This window comes from Pelobates fuscus, chromosome 9 (genome assembly GCF_036172605.1).
Source record: "Pelobates fuscus isolate aPelFus1 chromosome 9, aPelFus1.pri, whole genome shotgun sequence".
NCBI classification, from domain to species: Eukaryota; Metazoa; Chordata; class Amphibia; order Anura; family Pelobatidae; genus Pelobates; species Pelobates fuscus.
The window spans coordinates 68336867-68357890 of record NC_086325.1 but is presented as its reverse complement, the minus strand read 5'-3'; the positions used below and the strand labels follow the sequence as shown (position 1 = coordinate 68357890).

The 21024-nt window shown below is 39.3% G+C and overlaps 1 protein-coding gene across 1 annotated transcript in view; it reads left to right on the top strand.

Annotated features, from left to right (window-relative positions):
• DOCK11 (dedicator of cytokinesis 11) overlaps window positions 1-21024 on the top strand; it is a 293614-nt gene that overhangs the window by 237526 nt on the left and 35064 nt on the right. The window contains exons 49-51 of the mRNA XM_063432045.1: window positions 8312-8458; window positions 11224-11434; window positions 12138-12328. Coding sequence (XP_063288115.1) covers window positions 8312-8458; window positions 11224-11434; window positions 12138-12328 — 549 coding nt within the window. The remainder of the gene's footprint in view (window positions 1-8311; window positions 8459-11223; window positions 11435-12137; window positions 12329-21024) is intronic.

Genomic DNA, 21024 nt, shown 5'->3' with positions numbered 1-21024 from the left:
GTCTGTCAGTGTATAAGTGTGTTTGTCTGTCAGTGTATGTGTGTGTCTGTGAGTGTGTCTGTGAGTGTGTGTGTCAAATCAGTGAGTGCATAATTAAATAAAAAAAATTAGAAAGGAGACAGAGGTTAAACATAAATATATTTTATCTTTGTCTGTATTTAAACCTAATTGTAGTTCAGCAACATCTGGAGGGCCGGAGTTTGGGGAAGCCTGGTATTAGCAATTGCATACAAGTAACAGTCTTAACAAGCAGCAAGTTGAAGGGGAGCTGAAAAAAACAACAGAATTGCAGGATGATTAAATGTAGCTTGTTTTAAGTAATATAATTACATGATTTTCCTATTACATGATAAAGTCATAATTTTATTAAAGACAAGGAGGCGAGTATTGCATATCCCTTTCTTTACTGTCCACCAATAGCAGCAAAGAATACAAAACAGAATGAAAAAATAATGCACACATAATAACATAGGCCACTCCCAGCCAAGTCCCAGTATAATAGTAGGCACCACCTCAGATCTCCCTCTTTCTTGAAGATGCGACACACCACAACAGAAAAAGTCAACAAAACAGGAAACCAGCAGACATAATTCTTCAGCAAACGAAACATAGAAGGACCATTTAATCCACAACAGGAAACCAATTTGGAAACTCCAAGTAACAGCTCCAACAAGATAACGCTCCCCCAAGGTAGATGAAAGAGACATCAACAGGACTTGATCATGCTGTGAAAACCTAAAGAACAGGAGCCCAAGGGTTAAATTGGTACTACAGGCCAACATCAAGACCAGAAGCATTATAGACATTAATCTAAATCCCATAATGAGCAACAGCCCATCCCAAAACTTAGAACAGGTATAATAAAAACCAAACCTCATAAATACAATGCCCCACTTACCATACCAATTAATCCAATCGCCTATAACAAACAATACAGGTGGGAAATATAGAAAACAAAACTGGGAAATTGCTTCATAACGGGTGGGACAATACTCCCATGATTTTGTCTTTAATAAAATCATGACTTTACGCCATATAATAGGAAAATCATGTAATTTTATTACAAGACACGGAGGCTCATATTGCAAGTTTATAGCTAATCAACCACCGCAGAAAACACATGAGTAATAGGCCAAAAATAAAATTTATGAAACGTTGATTCCCATGACCAATCTGCCATCCTCATAAGGTCCTCCAAGCGTGCCCCCGATGCCATAATTGACGAGGCAGAGGTTTCCCTAACACAATGCACTCCAAAAACAGAAACTTCAATACCGGCTTGGTCCAGAATCCACTTCAACCATCGGGACAACATAGCGCTCGCAACAGGGGCAAAAGGGGAATGAAAAGACAAAAGTTGAGGTGTAGATGCAGAACGATGTGGCCTGGTACGATCTTCATATTCGCGTAAACGAGCTACCGGGCATAAAGCCGGTGTCAAAGGGAAAGTTGGATACGATACCGACTAAATAGAAGTCTTAGTACGTCTGGAAATATTGAAAGTCACACTGTCACGTATTCATCTGCACATAAAAATGTGGTTAATGGTATTTACTGTCCTGACAGGAAAAGTTGTGTCAAGCAACATTACTGTCCTGACAGGAAAAGTTGTGCCGAGCAGCAATCAAATCCACAGGAGGGCTTGTGCTGAGCAGAAATCATGCACATGGAAACCTGGTAATTGCCTTTGGGGACAAAGGCTGGTTACAGCCAATCGGATCCATAAGAGGGGTATTTAGGCCCAGTTCACCGCTTGCTCAGTGCCCTGTCGTGGTTTCATGCCTATGGTTATCCGAGAGTGCATTCCTGATCTTGATTTTCTGGTATTTGACTTTGGCTTTGTTTTGACTTCCCTGATATCTAGGTTCCAGTATCCTTTACTTTTGGCTTTCCCTCATCTTTGTGTCTGATTCTGTGTCCCTGACCTCGGAAAGTATTTTGACTATTCTTGGAGACGTCAAGTCCGGCCATTCTAAGGTCCGGTTATACGTTATCCTTAGTCCTAGGTGTGAGAAAGTACTGCGTGCTGGATCAACTTGTAATCCTAACACACACCCTCCGGAGTGTATGATCTAGCAATAAAATCCAAAGCACGTACATCTGACACACTTTTGCAAGAAATGAGGCAAAAGAGACAAAACAATTTAGCCGACAACTGGCGTAATGAGAGATCCCGGTTAGAAGGCCAGGCAGAGAGAAAAGACAGAACGACCAAGACATCCCAAGGGGATGAATAACGTGGCCTAGGTGGTCGGTAAAGACAGGAGCCGTATAGGAGTCGACATACTAAAGGATATTGGCCCGTGGGGCAACCATCAAACCCCGGTGGGTCGAAGATATTGCCGATCTGTACAGATTGATCGTTCGGTGAGCCTTGCCAGCCCAAGCTTGCCAAGCTGACCCATATGATCGTCTAGTTCCTGGAGCCCATGCGTCCGCCAACAATCGTTGAGTAGTCTCAGAAACCCCCTGGACTTCCCATGGTCCCCTGAAATCCACCATGCCATGAGAATGAGGGATCCGTCCACAACAGAGGGTGACAACCACCTGCCGGGTCACGAAACAGGCCTGGGAAAGACAACAACAGCCTGGGACAATCCACCGACATCTCCAGAAGTTATGGGAACCACGAGCACCAGTTCGGTTTGTTGGTGTCAAACCTGAAGGAGCGTGCGTGGAATCATGAAGAAGGGGGGGAAAGGGTACAGGAGATCCCCTTGCCAGTCTTGCAGGAATGCGTACACTGCCTCTGCCGCCAGGTCTGGTCTCCAGCTTAAAAACTGTGAGAGTTGGGTGTTGAGCCATGAGGCGAAGAGGTTGACAACAAAAGGACCCCAGAGAGACGATACAGTTGAGAACACCTCCGTGTCCAATTTCCAGTCTCTGTTGTCCAAAAGATATTGTGAATTCCAATCTGCCTGGACATTGTGTAGGCCCGGTAGATATTCCGCTTGAACTACTAAATTCCGAGCTAGACAGAACTCCCAAAATTCTCTCGCCAATCTGGCCAAGACCTGTGTGCCGCACATGTGCTTGACCTACCTCACCGCCGAGATGTTGTCCATGCGGAGGCGAATGCACACCTGTGCCTGGTCCCTTGTGATACTCTGGTTTGCGAAAGAACCTGCCAGAAGTTCCAAAGCGTTTTGAGTCCGACCAACGACCTCCCATCGACACACCTTTTCAGTGGCCACCCTAGCTGTGGAGACTCGCGTCCGAATCTATGGTGAACTCCGGTTGTGAACCGAAAATCACCCTGCCGCTCCATGCAGACAGGTTCACGATCCACCACTGCAGTTCATCCCTCGTTTCGCCATCCAGGGTAACCATATCCACGTACCCATCCAAGACGCGCCCTCTTACAGATGAGCTATTTTCAACCTTTGGAGTGCCCTGTAATGGAGAGGGGCCGGGAACACCACGTGGATAGACGAGGCCAGCATGCAGATAAGCCATGCCAAGTGATGCAGGGTGATCCTCAGACAGAAGAGCGCCCTGCGAACCTCCTTGCGAATCGTCTGAATCTTGGAGGATGGAAGGCTCAATGATTCCTCCTCCGAATCCACAAGGAAACCCATAAATTCCATGTGCCTGGATAGGTTGATGATGAACCCCAGATGACTGAGCAGGTCCACAGTCCATTACAGATGGTGCATGAGGATGAAGCGCTCTGAGCCAGGTAGACAATTAGGCAAATGACTGCGGAGCCAGGCCATCACTAGGCGTAGCAGCTTTGTGAAGCACCAGGGCGCTGAAGAGAGACCAAAAGGAAGACATGTAAAGCGCCAAACTCTGTTCGTCCCACGAAATCGAAGTAGATCTCGAGAAGTTTCGGCTACTGGCACTGTCAGGTACGCGTCCTTCAAATCTAGGTCCGTCAACCAATCTCCGTGCTGGAGTAGGTCCCTCAGAAGAGAGATGCCCTCCATCTTGAAATGGCGGTAGTGAACCATAGCTTTGAGTTGGAGTATCGCAAGGCATTCTCATGAGTTCTATATGAAAACCTTGAACAGCGTCGAGTACCCACGTGTCTGAGGTAATTGTTGACCAAACTGGGAAAAAATTATGGAGTCTGCCCCCAACACAAACATGAGAAAAAACTTGAGGTGTATGTAAACTCACCGTATGGGTGTCTGGAGCCGGTTTGTCCACGCCTCCCATAAGTCAAAACCTGCGAACGGGTAAAAACCTGCCGAACGTGTGGTTACAAGTCTGCAAATGCGAAATAGCATTCGCAAACCGAACGCACCCGCGAAACAATCAGTTCAGGCATTCGTTCAAGCAAACAGCCGAACGCCAGCCGCACACTTGTCGATTAGAGCCAAACAGGAGGGCCAAAATGGTCCGGGACTTCAAAGGAGCCTAAGAAACATAGGGAAAAACACAGGGGCACCAAAATAAAGCAGAGCAGGACAAGATAAAGGCAGAAAAACCTCAGACAGCAGGTACCAAAACAGAAAAACCACAAATATAGATGAAAGAAAAATGAGAAAGGATAGGGGTACAACAAAAGACCCCAAACAGGTAAAAAAGAGAGCCTTCCGCTTGTTTGGGACCCCGAACCATAAACATAGTAAATACAAACTGAAAATACATGTAATATAACAGCAAATACTAACAAATCACCAATAAAGAAAAAAAAAACACAGAACAGAGAAAATTAGGTACTTATCTGACTGTGAGGAGCACCAAGGAAAGAGGGAGATCTGAGGGTGGTGCCTACCAGTGGCATACACACAATCCATGGGGCCGCGGTGCGAAACTGATCCGTGGGGCCCCCTCCCCCCGGACACATACATACATACATACATACATACACACATACAGAGACACATGGACACAGAAAGACACATACATACACACACACCCCTGACAGACACACAGACACACAGACACATACATACATACTTACAGACACACATGCATATAGACACATACATACAGACACACACATACATACATACATACAGAGACAGACACACTAACACATACATACAGTAAGTAACAGTACAAAGCATATATTTAGCAGTCTCTGTAAGCAGTTTAAGCATTAAGTACTGCAGTTAGCATGTTAATCTCCCATGTTAAAATTTGTGAGGGACCCAGTGATATTTTGGGTACTGTGATTGGCTCTTGCAGAATCAGGAAGCAGCACCTCTGATTGGCCAAGAGCGGTCAGCTAACGCTCTCAGCCAGTCAGCGCACCTTTCAGTAGCCTTTCGATCTAAAGATATTGAGAAAACCGAAGCACAGAGAGGCATCTGGAGCACAGACTTTGGGGTTTAACCAATCGAGGATTATGTAACCCCTAAAATTAATTTCAATGAAGTTGTTATGCTGCTTGGAGACTTGGAGTGTCACTTTAAATATAAGTTTGACAAGATATACTTTCAATCTGGGTGGTAACCATTTAAAAAGAAAACATTAATGTTATATATATCAGGTGGCTTATAATATTTTTTTTTTTAGGTTGTGTGGGGAGTAAATACAACTCAGCTTTATAAAACATTGCATCGTATATGTACAGCACAACTGCATGGTAAGGCAGATGTGCAAATAGTAATAAAAAATTTAGATCAAACTATTGTAAATGGAAATGAGATTCAGGGGAACAATACATTTCCATAGAAGTGTAAGTTATTGCTACATTTCTGGATAATAAAAAATGAATGAAGGAAAAACAAAGAAAGTGCAGCGATGGCCTGTATTATGCTTCTAGAAGGGTTAGCAACATCCCAGTGGTGCAAAATTGGTTGCTGTGCACTGCCGTCTCCTCTCCCTTTCATTCTCAACCACAATCACTCTCACTTTCAACCAGTCATGTACACGCAATATAAATTATCAATCAGCCAAACATGTTCACCTTCATGCTATAATCACAAAAAAGGCTGAATGTGTTCTACATACGTTTCATTTGTTTGCACTGATCTTGATGCACAAATTTTTATCATGTACGATAAAGCAACATTAAAGGACCACTATAGGCATCCAGACCACTTCAGCTTAATGAAGTGGTCTGGGTGCCAGGTCCATCTAGGGTTAACCCTGCAGATGTAAACATAGCAGTTTCAGAGAAACTGCTATGTTTATATTAGGGTTAATCCAGCCTCTAGTGGCTGTCTCATTGACAGCTGCTAGAGGTGCTTCCGCGCTTCTCACTGTGATTTTCACAGTGAGAAGACGCTGCTGTCCATAGGAAAGTATTGGGAAATGCTTTCCTATGGACTCATTGAATGCACGTGCGTCTCTTGCTGAGCATGCGCATTCGGCGGGTGACGTTGGAAGAGGAAGGAGAGTCCCCAGTGCCGACGGAGCCTGGCGCTGGATAAAGGTGAACGTTTAATCCATTAACCTCTCTTGAGGCCGGCGGTGGGGGGACCTATTAACACTATAGTGCCAGGAAAATGAGTTTGTTTTCCTGGCACTATAGTGGTCCTTTAATGTCGATCAAGTTAGGCTTTATGCATAATGACTATGAAACCTGCCTCTTTTTTTTTTTTTTTTTTCATATATCATTTTTATTAGAGAATGTTATCAATGCATACAATATCAAAACTGTAACATTTTCCTATAACAGAGTAAACAATTGCTATACGACAATTTACAACTATTTTGTTTTACAACTAGCTTTGCATAACGTATTATGCTGTTGTCCTCCGGTAATTGTAGCCTTATTAGCTTCATTAAAACGAAACCTGCCTCTTAAGTAATAATATTGCATTATAACTATAATGAAATAATCATTTGTTGGTGGGTTAGACAATGAAACAAACAAAACATGTGTCTTTGCTCAAATATCGATAAGGCGGGCACATGTATTTTTTTTTTTTTTTTGACAATTCATTGATGTGAAAAAAAAATTTATGTTAAACTAGTTTTCCTGGCACTAAAGGGTCTCTAGGTTCCCCCCACCCTCAGGGTCCCACTCTCGCCGGGCTGAAGGGGTTAAACTCTTACCTTTCTTCAGTGCCGGGCTCCCTCGGCGCTGGGGAACTCTCCTCCCTCTTCTGACATCAGTGCCAAATGCGCATGCGCGGCAAGAGCTGCGCACACATTCAAACAGTCCATAGGAAAGCACTTCTCACAGTGAGAAGCGCAGAAGCACCTCTAGCGGCTGTCAATGAGAAAGCCACTAGAGGCTGGATTAACACTAGTGTAAATATTGCAGTTTCTCTGAAACTGCTATGTTTACAGCTGCAGGGTTAACCCTAGATGGACCAGGCACCTAGACCACTTCATTGAGCTGAAGTGGTCTGGGTGCCTATAGTGGTCCTTTAACAAATTCCATTAATTAGACATATAAAATATATGATGATACCAAGAATTATATTTTGACTTTAGGAATATTATGTTTATGATCTGTGCTCTATCCTACTAGCAAATGACGGTGTTCATGGGTTACCACCTCTGCCCATGTAATCTCTATTGGCATAACATTATAACTCCTGCTTAAACAATACGTTCAGCTAGAAATGATTAACTAGTTAATTCTTTTAATTGCAACCTGCTATTAAATTTTGTGTTTCATTATTGTTTCCTGCATACATCACATGTTATCTTTGCTTGAAGCATATTATTATGGAACGTCCAAGAGCAACACTTTCAGTAAATGTTATTCTCTCTTTTTCCTCACTATTACCATAAATTAGAGGCTAATCTTATCTGATGTAAGGGGAGCTGTGGATATTGTCATTATAGATATACATGTGTATGTATCTTGTGTATATAAAAGAAAAAGAGACATATACAATATAAATGTATCTTTCTGCTTCCTGCATAAGTATAACATTTAACATACTAGTGACCATTATTTATTGAGTAGTAACGTTTTTTTTAAAATCTTTTTGACATATTTAGAACTTCAGATTTTGAATTTTGCCATATATAATGAATATATATACATGGATAATCAATGTAATATTAATACAGATTTACTTGGAGCAACTTCACGAACACATTGAGGTTTGTGAAGGGAAAACTGTTGCAGGCCTGAGTGAGACAGAAGGGGAAAAAGTATGCAATCTTAAAGGAACACTCCAATCACCTTAATCACTAGAGCCCGCTGTCGTGACTGTGGTGACAAGAGTTCCCCTTTGATCTCCCACTATTAGCAGTTAAACCATTTGAGAAACGTTTCACTATTTACCTGGTGTCTGCCATGCCCTGGTGGCCACCACTTCTAGATGCAGGAAGCTCTACTAATTGAACTAAATTCTGCTGAGAGTGCTTAGCTATAGGGCTGAGCTCAATGTACCCCAGCAGAATCAATTCTGAAACCATTGGATTGTCTAACAAAGGCCTTCTTCTTTAGGCTTTTTTTGAAGATGAAGATGGCAAAGAGTACATCTATAAGGAACCCAAACTCACAGGACTGTCTGAGATATCTTTACGGCTCCTCAATCTGTATGGTGAAAAATTTGGAGCAGACACTGTAAAAATGATTCAGGATTCTAACAAGGTAAGTGCATTCAAACTGTCTCAGGTAAACACTGACATTTAATTGGTTTTCTTCATTTTTAAACTCCTTGACCAACCCTTTGGCATTGAAGAAGAGTGCATTCTGGTTAGGTAGCAAATATCGGCCAGTCGCTGTGACACCTATTTTTTTTCAGTTTGCAAAAAATCATTAATAAAAAAGCTGAATTAAAGCTGAATTAAAGTTGAATTAAACAAAATTTCTTCATTCCATTCCACCGTGAGCGTTTATATGTGTATAAATAATATGGACTGTTACTTTCCATATCCCTACAACGTGATGTGTTTAATAAATTTTGGGGCCTGGGACTCTGATACCAGAATAGAATTTAAGGTGCCTTCCTACCTTAGTAAACCATTGAAAATACAAAATGTGATATATGATGGAATGCATTGCAATCCAACATTTTGCATGAAGTTTGTAAAAAAAAAAAAAAAAGATAGATTAATGTCCATTTAAAGTGTATTTATTTATAAAATAAAATATTTTACCAGGAAGGATGTATTGAGATTTCTCTTGTTTTTAAGTATGTCCTGGGCCTACAAACACTGCATTGTTACAATATGGTACAATATAATATTACACAAATTGCATCATACATATATGTATACACATACACACATAAATAAATGTAAGACAGAATAAATAAGAAACATAGTCAATCATGATTACAGGTACATTCTGTATTAGTTTTGAGTTACATAGTTACATAGTTACATAGCTGAAAAGAGACTTGCGTCCATCAAGTTCAGCCTTCCTCACATTTGTTTTTTTTAGATAAGAAAAGTGGATTGATTAAAAGGACACTATAGTCACCAGAACAACTACAGCTTAATAGTCAGAACAACTACAGCTTAATGTATTTGTTCTGGTGAGTATAGTCATTCCCTTCAGGCATTTTCATGCAAAAACTGCATTTTCAGAGAAAAGGCAGTGTTTACATTGTCCCCTCGGGACACCTCCAGTGGCCACTTCTCAGCTGGCCACTGGAGGCGCTTCCTGGGGCAGTGCAGCATAGTAGGCAGCACTGCTGTCCAGCGTTTCCATGCTCTGCATGAAGAGACGCTGAATTTTCCTCATAAAATTGCATTGATTCAACGCATCTCTATGAGGCGGTGCTGATTGGCCAAAACTGTGTTTTGCCCCGCCCTCATCCCACCTCCTTAGGAAAGCATTGGATTGGCTAAAAATTGGCAATTCTGATGTTGTCACCAAGGAGGTGGACCGGTTGGTGGGGCCTGTGCCGGCAGGCCCACATGGCCCTGGAAATAAGGTGAGTTTCAACCCCTTTAAAGGGGCCTAAAGGGGGCAAGCAACCTAAATGGTGGTTTTAACACTATAAGGTCAGGAATACATGTTTGTGTTCCTGAAACTATAGTGTTCCTTTAAGGCATGGAATTTAATTAAACCTGCATACATTATTAGTAGGTGGTACAAATAAATCATATGCCCTTTAATCTATTTTTTTATTCTTGTGCATCCACTGATTTGGATTTATATACAGAAACTGCTCTATTCTGGGACTATCATTTTGTTTTTTGTGCATGTTTTATTTATTTGATCATCATGGTGTATTATTACGTTTTTCCTATACTGTGTACATGTTTATTTGTTTTGCACTTTGCACTGTACAACTTTTCTCATTTTAGTGTATCACTTTAATTTATTTTTATTGACTGTTTTACTATTCTCCTGTTCCTTCTGAATATCAGCTCCTGGATTTAGGAATAGTTTTTCTGTTCCTCTTTTATTTATTTTTTTAGTAGTACTTTAGGCATTTATGGTGTACCTGTTATCCAGTTTCAGAGCGATATTTAGTTGACATTCCCCATATCTCTCTGTTTTATTTCCTTTTAATCTGTCCTTTTAATCTACACCTGAACAAATTGATCCATTTGGAATTTACATATAAAGTCTCATACATATGTTAAAAGGAATTTGACTTGTTTGTACCAACCTAAAATATTTTTTTGCACAAGTCTAAAATTAGATTTCCCTGAGTTTTGCATGGTGACCTTAACAGATTATTCCATTGTTAACAATTTGTTTATTGCTGATCTTATGAATACATAAAAAAAATTTAGGGTATTTCACATTCGGCTTAATGTGGGTTAACAATGTTACCCTTTTCCCAGTGTATGTTGAACAAAGAAATGGGAAAACTTTTTTTTTTTTTTTATTCCTGTTACCAGATAAATGGTGGTCAACCTGTTTGTGAATAGCTAAACTGGCAAACTTGTATATCAATCTAGTTGCTTTTAACAACCAACCACACAGCAGATGAATATGCAATGCAAGAATAATTGTAATGTTAGAATGTACCCTTTGAGAATACTACTTTTGATTTTTGGTTGATATTGGACAATACTGAGTAGACCTCAATCATGCTGACATTGCCTGCCATCATGGTTTAAAATAAATAATAAGTTGGCCTGTAAGCTCTTTCTATTAGTGAGTTGAGCTTCCAGGATTTTGCTGCTACCACACAACTAGATAGGCACGTTTACATGGTAAATACACCATAGATAGTTCAGAATTTAATGTTCAGTTTTCATACACAACTACTAAAAAAACAAAAACCGTAGTTGAATAAAACTACATATAATAACCAGGACAAAATAATAATTTTGATTTTGTATGTTTTAAATAAAAAAATAAACAAACCATGTTTCCTAAACCTCATAATATATTTTGCAATTTGTGATCATCATATTGTGGTAAGTGTTTGAAACTGTACTCTTCGGCAGGTAAACGTGAAAGAACTTGATGCAAAATTTGCCCACATTCAAGTAACCTATGTGAAACCATACTTGGAAGAACACGAACTGGTTGACAGGAAAACCAATTTTGAGAAAAACCATAATATTAACCGATTTGTATATGAAACTCCATACACTCTGTCAGGGAAGAAGCATGGAAGTGTGGAAGAGCAATGCAAAAAAAGAACTATATTAACAAGTAAGAGAAATTGTGTGTGTATTTGATTAAAATGTTCATTGATATATTTTTTTTAATGAGCTTATACATTTTCCAGTAAATTTCTACAATAGAACATACAACATGCATCGTTAACACATGTAACAGTTATTTCAATTGCACCTGACCTTTAAAATTCTATTTTTATTGAATAATCTATGTTAAAAATCAAACCTGGGTTTATACACGGCAATATTAGCATCTGAATCACCTCCTACTAAAGTGTTTGCCGTGGTTCTACTAATACTGCTTATATAGCCACTTTTGTGTATAATTTTCTACCATCATTTGTACAGATGATGGGATACTATATTGCCTCCACGGTGGTCTAGCGGAGGTGTTGTCTACTGAGAACCAGTTAATTAGTTTGCTTTCTTACAGAGCAAAATATTCTATGCTATATATTCTGTGCTTAATTAGATAAAAGGAACCAAGTCACGGTCAGCAATTATTGGAATTCAGTGATACGTGTTGTCGATCAAAACAGCAGATCTATGCTCTAAGCCTAGTTGATTGGAGTTGATTAGAGACCATGAGACTTTTTTGGCCACCTTTGTCACGATTCTATATGGATTATTTCTTGCCAACGGACCACTTATAGTAGCACAATAGGTTACTTTGCAAAAGTTCATTTAATATCTCATACCAGTCAATGATGTTTCATTGAGTGCTACTCTAATTACAGCGTCCAACAATTTTCCATATGTTAAGAAGAGAATACCTGTTACCCATGAGCACCACATCGATCTGAAGCCTGTAGATGTGGCCATTGATGAGATAAAAGATAAGACAGCAGATCTTCAGAAGATATGCTCATCAGTAGATGTGGACATGATCCAGTTACAGCTTAAACTGCAAGGATGTGTCTCTGTGCAGGTAAATAATTATTTTCATGTTAAGTTTGTCTTTTGAGGAACAATACTCCAGCATGGAATTTTGGATGTAAACTAGAAGACATTAAAAATACTTTCATAGACCCATACGTAATAGGGTCGAACAATTACACAAAGTCTCATTTAGTAGAACCACTATATGCAACAATTCTCAATTGTTAATTGTTTTTTATTCTTTAATTTTCAAACGGTTAATGGAAATGACAATATTATATGCATTTTTCATAATTACAGAAGCATTTGAGTCAGGTTAAAATACATTATTCTTCAATGCAGCAAATGTGGTTCTTCATTAGATGTCATTTCGGTCCAAACTGCAATTCATGCTAATTTGGATGATGTGTCGAATTCCTGAACTACTAATGTAGTTAATGCATGAACCAACCAAAATGCACAATCGCGCATGTTCATTTTTGTTTGTGATTCTGAAATTCGTCAGTGGCACCAAAATCAAGATGATTCTGAAAATCGTCAGTGGCACCAAAATCAAGATGATTCTGAAAATCGTCAGTGGCACCAAAATCAAGATGACAGTCTCTAAATGTTGATTTTATTCACATATCACGTTTGAAGTGACCAATGGAGCGAACAGCAAAAAAACGGAGCAGTAAAAAAAAAAAAAAAACCCTATTATATATGTAATAAATATATATTATATACATATAGATTTATTATTTTTACTGCTTCTCCTATATTTTCCTCTGTTGGTTACATTTTTTTCTCACTTGATTTGCGAACCAATTGTTAAGAAAATGCTCCTGTCAGTATATTATGTAGGTATTTTTCAGTTCATTGATTGGCCCATTTTCACGCTATTTTGGTTTGTCTGATTCATTTCCTGACTCAGATTTAATACTGAAATTCTCCCTATCCAAACTTACATATGGCCGAAATTCTCCCTATCCAAACTTACATATGGCCTAAATTCTACCGTCTCAAACAAAAAATTGTAGCCATGCACAGGGCTATTATTCACACATTTTGGTTGTAAAGTTAAAGGGATAAATTAAGGTAGTTAAAGTTGAAGCAATGCATGAAATTGAAAGCTTACAGTTACAAATTAACAAAACATGAAACCTTCTTTTACTAGCTATGAATTATAGACTCAACGGCATCCAATTCTCAAGTACATTATCTCCCTCTTCTTCTCTTTTCTTTTCTACTTCTCTTTTCCATTATTCTCTCCCTACCAATCCCTTCCAGAGTAGAATATACTCTAGTACCTGGTAGAATATACTTGGGGATTTACCTTTAAATCATCATGGACTAAATTAATGTATGTGTGAACTTCCAGAGACTGTGTAATCAGTCTTGTATTTTAAGATGGTATGGTTTAATTTGGCTGTGGCTCCAAATTTTAAATGACTTATAAAGAGAAAAACAGGTGGTCCTCATTTTGCGACAGCTCTCACTTACGACCAGCACTCTGGCGGGGTGGTAAGTGCAAACCGTTGGGAATTAGAGAGATTCCCTGCTCTGCTGCGTTCTTATATGTTCAGGGAAGTTTCCCTGAACATAGACGAATGCAACAGAGCAGGGAATCCCACTAATCTATGTTTGGTGAAATTTCCCAGAGCATAGATTTGAGGGATTCCCTGCTCTTGTGCGTTCGTCTATGTTCGGGGAAATGTCACTGAACACAGGCATGCGCACCAGAGCAGGGACTTCCTTAAAACTATGTTCGGGTAAATTTCTGCGAACATAGACAAGCACACCAGAGCAGGGAATCCCTTAACTCCTCACTTACTGACCAATTCATTCTACGACCGGGTCGTTGGAGCGGAACCCGGTTGGTAAGTGAGGAGTGTCTGTAAGTAAACATTTGTCTTGCTATTTAGTTAAAATGTCAAAAAGAGCAGCATCAAATCATTAAAGTGGCACTCTAAAACTTAGTGTAATGGTTGTGGTAAAAATAAAGTCTATGTGTGCTGTCCAACATTTTTTGTTAAAATATTTGATAGCGGCCTTTCATGGCACGCATAGCTTGCTCTCTTCTCTAGCAATATTCATTGGATATTGTTATTTTGTGTTTTAACCCTTAGAGTTTTTTTCACCAAGAGCTCTAGTGGGTACAGTGCGTAGAGAGCCCCTTTAAAATGGTTTACTCCGTTATGCCTACAGTGGTTCATTGTGGCCCTCACAACTATTTTTCGCAACATTTCTGTGTTTTCTCGATTTATGAGAACAATGACTGGAACTACTCATTGTCTTTGTATGGGACTGCACATTGTCCTATAATACAGGAAAGTTAATTGGGAGTAGTATGCTTGTATTGGCCTGGTTGCCAAACTTATATTGGCTCCATTTCTCCTTGAATAAATGTTGATAACTCCTAACTGAAAGCAAGTTTTTCTCTACCTGTTAAGGTGTGTCACAGTGAGTAAACATGTATTGCTGAGACATACGTAAGTTTCACAGGCTCCAAAAATTAATTTTCCAAGTACCTGGAAGGGTTAGAAACAAGGTAGTGTTTTACAATAGATACATAGCGTTTAACACAACATACATGTAATTACACACCGGAACAGAATGATAATGTGATCAGATAAACTTTTAAACACAAAACTATAGGTAACACTCTAAGTAACTGCCATGATTAGGGGGCTAGTGGGTTACTAGCTCTATTCCCCAGTGTGTCCAACTGTTTCTGAGCATTTAATACAAACTGTGTCTTAATGCAATATATCGAGTTAGGATCCAGGTCATCAATATCTGGGAGATCCTCTCTTTGTATCAAACTGCCCAAAAAGAGTGTGACACAGAATAGGTAAATGAGCTTAGGTTATGCTGGCACCATAAGCACTACAGATACTCCTAATTGTTCTAATTACCTTTTCAACATTCTCTTCAACCTTATTTTATGAGGAGTACCATTAACATCTTTTGAAATATATTCTGATTAAATAAAATAATGAAGCCACTTTGTTTATCTGGACATTCTTCCGTGACATAGCACAAAATAAAGCCATGGGTAGAGGCTAAGACATTATATAGAATAGATAGAAAGAAAAAAAAAACGTGAGAGAATGAATTGGTGCAGAAGAGGGAGATATAAGAATGAGGAATCCACACAGACAATTGAGGTTTGAAGGAGGAAATGAGGATGTATTGCAACTGCTGGGATTATTGACTCTATATTAATTACCAAGAGGTTAATTGATTTTTAATTTGAAAATTAGAACACCCCTAGGACAAAGCTAGTTCTTTTTTCCATAATTTTTTTTTTTAAATAATTGTTTAGCCATCATTTATTTTTCATTTCTAGTACTCATTGCAAGCTTTCTTTTACCTTCTGCCTAGATACATTTTGCATATACTTTTCTTTTTTTTTGTTTACATTTTAAATGGGATTATGTCGCTGAAATGTTGTGTTTAGTTTATTCCAATTGGTTAATCATTGAGGTTATTATGGGCCTGATTTATTCTATTGATTTATCTATGGTAATTAAAAAGTACATTTAAAGAATAATAATTAAAAACTCGGAGATCAAATAAAAAGATATGATACACTGTCTTCCAGGTAAATGGACTCTGATCCCGTGTGTGATAAGTTACTTCCTGGCTGTCCTATGACTAATTGATTCAGTATGAAATGCCTTATTTTGAACAAGGCCGTGTTTTCTGCATTTTTTGTCATTGCTTTCTCACATGTTTATATTCTTAAGCCCTTAAGTACATGGTTTCAGTTTACTTATTTTGTACTTAAAAGGACACTATAGTCACCAGAACAACAGCTTAATGTAATAATGTATGTATTGTCAGTCCCTGCAGGTTTTTAATGTAAACACTGTATTTTCATAGAAAAGGCAGTGTTTTCATTACAGCCCAGGAACACCTTTAGTGGCCCCTCCTCGGACGGCCCCTAGAGGTGCTTCCTGAGGCAGTGATGCAGCATTGATGTTTAGCGTCTCCACCCTTAGCGTCTCCACGCAAGGTGAGAGTATCTGAGGGCCCTACACAGACACATTCACAGCTAAACAACGCAAAGACAACTGACAATCTCTATGATGACTGCATGGATTTAAAAAAGACCCTCCTGCGTGGCCTGAAGTCTAACAGGTGGCCGTGCAGAATAACTGAACCCTTTCTGTTAGTATAGTAAGAATTTATACTATATCAGAGACTCTAGTATTTAGCTTTATTATAAGTCTATTATTTGAGTACATTGCCATTTCACCCTCAATGTACTTAAACTAAACCATCTCATTACATTAGGTTGCATGGTTCTTTTGTTTTATTTGATATACTTTTTGTTTTATCAAGCAATAAAGCCAAGATTTTTTAATGGATAAGTAAATATTTGTCAGAGGGTATTGGGATATGTTTATTGTTAGAACCCAGCAGTATCAGAGCATTGAATAGAATGCGTATAAGGGTTGATGTGAATCCAGCCATTAAATTACTGCTGAAGTCCTTTGTCTAGTCTAGAAAGGGCTTGGTGTGAACTGGAGAATGAGGTTGTCAGGCAGTGGAAGGATAATGGTACCCTGAAAAACAAAGAAAGGCAGAACTGTCCAGTGACCTCTATGATAGTTAAAAATGTACTTTTAATATTTCCAAAAATAAAAAGGGCTAGAGAAATGTCTACCTCTTAGTGGATAACACTACATCAACCAAAAAAGGAAGGAGGGAGAGAGATATAGGGTACAGAGAAGAAAATAGATACAAAAAGAATAGTAGAAGACTGGTATTGTTTCAGCTTAAAGGACCACTATAGTCACCCAGACCACTTCAGCTTAATGAAGTGGTCTGTGTGCCAGGTCCAGGTAGGATTAACCCTTTCTGCTGTAAACATAGCAGTTTCAGAGAAACTGCTATGTTTATAATAGGGTTATTCCAGCCTCTAGTGGCTGTCTCATTGACAGCCGCTAGAGGCGCTTCCGCGCTTCTCACTGTGATTTTCGCAGTGAGAAGACACCAGCGTCCATAGGAAAACATTGAGAATGCTTTCCTATGGACTGGCTGAATGTGCGCGCGGCTCATGCCGTGCATGCGCATTCAGCCGATGACGAGGAGGAGGAGGAGGAGGAGAGGAGGAGGAGAGTTCCCCACCCGGCGCTGGAAAAATAGGTAAATTTAACCCCTTCGACCCACTAGAGCCCGGCGGGAGGGGTCCCTGAGTGTGGTGGCACCTTCAGGGCACTATAGTGCCAGGAAACGAGTATGTTTTCCTGGCACTATAGTGGTCCTTTAAATAATTGATGTGGGCAGAGATGCTTTGCAATTTATCCTGCTGGAATATGTGCTCTGACTGCTAGGAACAATAATGAAACACTGTAGCTGTTTCACTAAAACACTGTATTGTGGAGACAAAGTATCTGATTATCCCGTATTGCTAAGAGACTTGAATAGCAATGTTATGTGGATATAGCAGTAGCTGGATCGAAAAATAGCTAAGTGAGTCAGACTTCACTTGAATAATGATATCTAGCTAAACTCTAAGACTCGCTAGCACTAGCTATATATCATTATTCAATACTAGTGAAGTCTGACTTACTTACTGATGCTATATAAAAAGTTATTTTTTAACTATCATAGAGGTCACTGGACAGTTCTGCCTTTCCTTGTTTTTCACTTATCTCTATGGGTTATCCCCTATTATTACTGTCCAGAGTATTTTTGATTTGCTTCAATCTCTTTATTGATAATGGTACCTGTATTAATTAATATATTATTAATTAGTTGTACATCTTCCTGGGGATCTGTAGCCTCTGGTTTGGGAACCGGGTCTAGAAAGACCCTATCAGTCCTGTTTATGGTGGATGGTGAGGTCTATATCCTGAAATGGAGGTCATTGAAGCATCAACTCTCACATCATTCATTTCACATTAAATTCCACAACTGCTTCGTTAATATTAGTCTGTGCTGGTTGCATGCTATTCCTGCCTGCAGCTCCATTGTTTGCACCAATGATTCCCATTTTACATGTCACATCCATAATACATGTTTTATTCTTCCTGATTGCATTATTTCACCATGTATGAATTGCCTTCTACTTTTACTAACCTTATAAATCAATGCTTTACCAGCCAAAAGTAGCTGAATTTTAACTAACTTGAAAAAGCTAACCTTTAACTAAACAAAAACATCAGCCCTTAACTAACCTCAGAATCTTTCCCATCATTAACCTCATAACCATTTCCCTTTAATTAATGACACATCAATAACCTTATGAATTTAACGCTCTATTAAACTCATGATCTAACCCTTGGTATCTTCGTACAGCTAACCTCGAGCTACTATTGTAAAGCTAATCATTATTAAGGAGGATTCTCTTTGTAAAACTCCTTCCTTCTGCTCAGTATTATAACGCTATGTTTGGTTGAACCCCTTTTATATTGTAATCCGTTAAATCACAGAGCACAGCACATCCTATTCCATAGCATTGTACATATCTACAGCAAAGGTTACAATGATTCATATTTTAATAATGTTTAAACAATTTAATTACAAGGAGGGAGACAGTAGCCTGTACCTTGTAATCAGATAAACGAATAACAAAGAAACAAATTGCGTGGATACATTTTCATCCATTAAATAATTCATTTTGAGTTGATTTCGTTAAGAATGCAATTAATTCACTTGGCATTCGGGTGAATGGACGAACTGGCCAACATTCTGATGAATTTTCAATCATTGAAAAGGAATCCACAGGTCTACTAACTACCACCTATCCCAACTAACTTTATCACCAAAATACAAATAATAAAATAATCAGTGGTCAGAATTTTATAAGCCACCTCGTCCCTGAACTTCCTCAGCATTTTTTAAATTTTATAGAAAAGAGCTTTAAATAAACAACTAAAATAGATTTCGAAATTGCTTTCAGATGCTCAAAAATCATCGTGTCTCTTACTAGCCCTATGTGTGGTAAACCTTAAAACAATTACCAATACAAAGGTCAGGTTGTGAGCGACAGTCAATGCAGTAAAAGCTGATGTCTGTTTTGTATATTGTATAAAAAGTCTATATACAAGTTATACCCCATGTTTAGCAAAAGATTGATAAGATCTCAGACAATTTTCCCAACAGTCCCTGTTATATCCAGGGGAATCACAGTGACTGTCCTTTCCCTCATACGCACGGAAGGTGTATACAAATCCCACTTTCACAAAGTTTATAGAATTTAATACCATATCTGGATCTGGAGTTGCAGTAAAGATAGGAATATCAGGTGTAAAATCATTAGGGGCTGCCCAGTCATCTTTGTAATAGACAGTGTCAGTGTAATCGGGTTTTCTACTGTGGGCCCTGCAGTATCAGGTGAATAATCACACTCACCTGCGTCACTCTCCGAGGCCCTGCCTGTTGAGTTCTACAAGCTTCCTTGGCACTAAGTTTCCTAAACATTGTTAAGAACGTTAACCTTAACTTCAACTAAATAACTTTATAAACATTAGTCTTTTACTTTTTTATATACTAACTAACAACATTAAAATCCCCATTTTCCCACTAACACCCTCTCCAACTAACTAAATCACCAAATTAAAAGTAATACATTAAGAAAAAAAGGGTTAAAAACCAAAACAAATGTAACTCATGAGGGTAATGAAAAACAATGAGAAATACAATACAGTTAAGTAGTGTGATCTGCACTATGATCACGGCAAGCAGTGAGAAACCGCATGGAAAGGGTTAATGTCTGGGAAAGAAGGCTAAAGGGGGGTTTGTAATTTACAATTTATTCTTCACAGGAACACAATGTAACACACTGATCGCAAATACTAGATGGATAGTGGAGAAAATAAGAAGGACAGGGTGACGAGGGCAATGAAGCAAATATAAACATGGGCGTAGGAACCCCCAAAAATCTGGGGGGGATAGCATTTTTACTCGCCGCGTATATTCTTATTCCGTAAACTTGGAGTTGTTTATCCCATTGTACAGCGCTACGGAATTTGCAGTCGCTATATAAATGATTAAATAATAACATTAAAGGGTCACTACAAGGAAGGGGTTTTACTTACCCGGATACAGCGCCGGGATCCTCCTGATTAGAACCACCCCTGCCCTTCCCATGAATATTAGAACCACCCCTACCCCTTCCATGCACAAAAGAACCCCACCTACCCCTTCCACGCATATTAACCCCCTACCCCTTCCACGCATATTAACCCCCTACCCTTCCACGCATATTAACCCCCTACCCTCCCATGCATATTAGTACCCCCCTAACCCCTTCCATGCATATTAGTACCCCCTAACCCCTTCCATGCATATTAGAACCCACCCTACCTCTTCCATTCATATTAGTACTCCCCTAACCGCTTCTAATAATTTTTCTACCTCCCCCCTCCTCCCATCCATATTAGTAGCCCCCCTAAACCCTTCCAATTATTTTCCTACCTACCCCTCTCCCCTATCCTTATTAGTAGCCCCCCTAACCCTTTCCAATTATTTTTCTGCCATGTTAACTAACGCCAGTGCTGGAGTGCCGCCGTGTTTACATTAAAAGGCCTGCAGGGACAGGCTATAGACACCAGAACCACTACATTAAGCTGCAGTGCTTCTGGGGACTATAGTGTTTCTTTAATGTGAGGTAAATTAGATATTAGTGCCACGAATAATATGCTAGATTGCCTACTTACAACCAGATGAGGATGATGATGGGCTCTAGCTGCAGTCTGGCTCCACTGGTCTGGTGTAGAACAGGCTCTCTGGAGGCTGTTTGTAACTGGT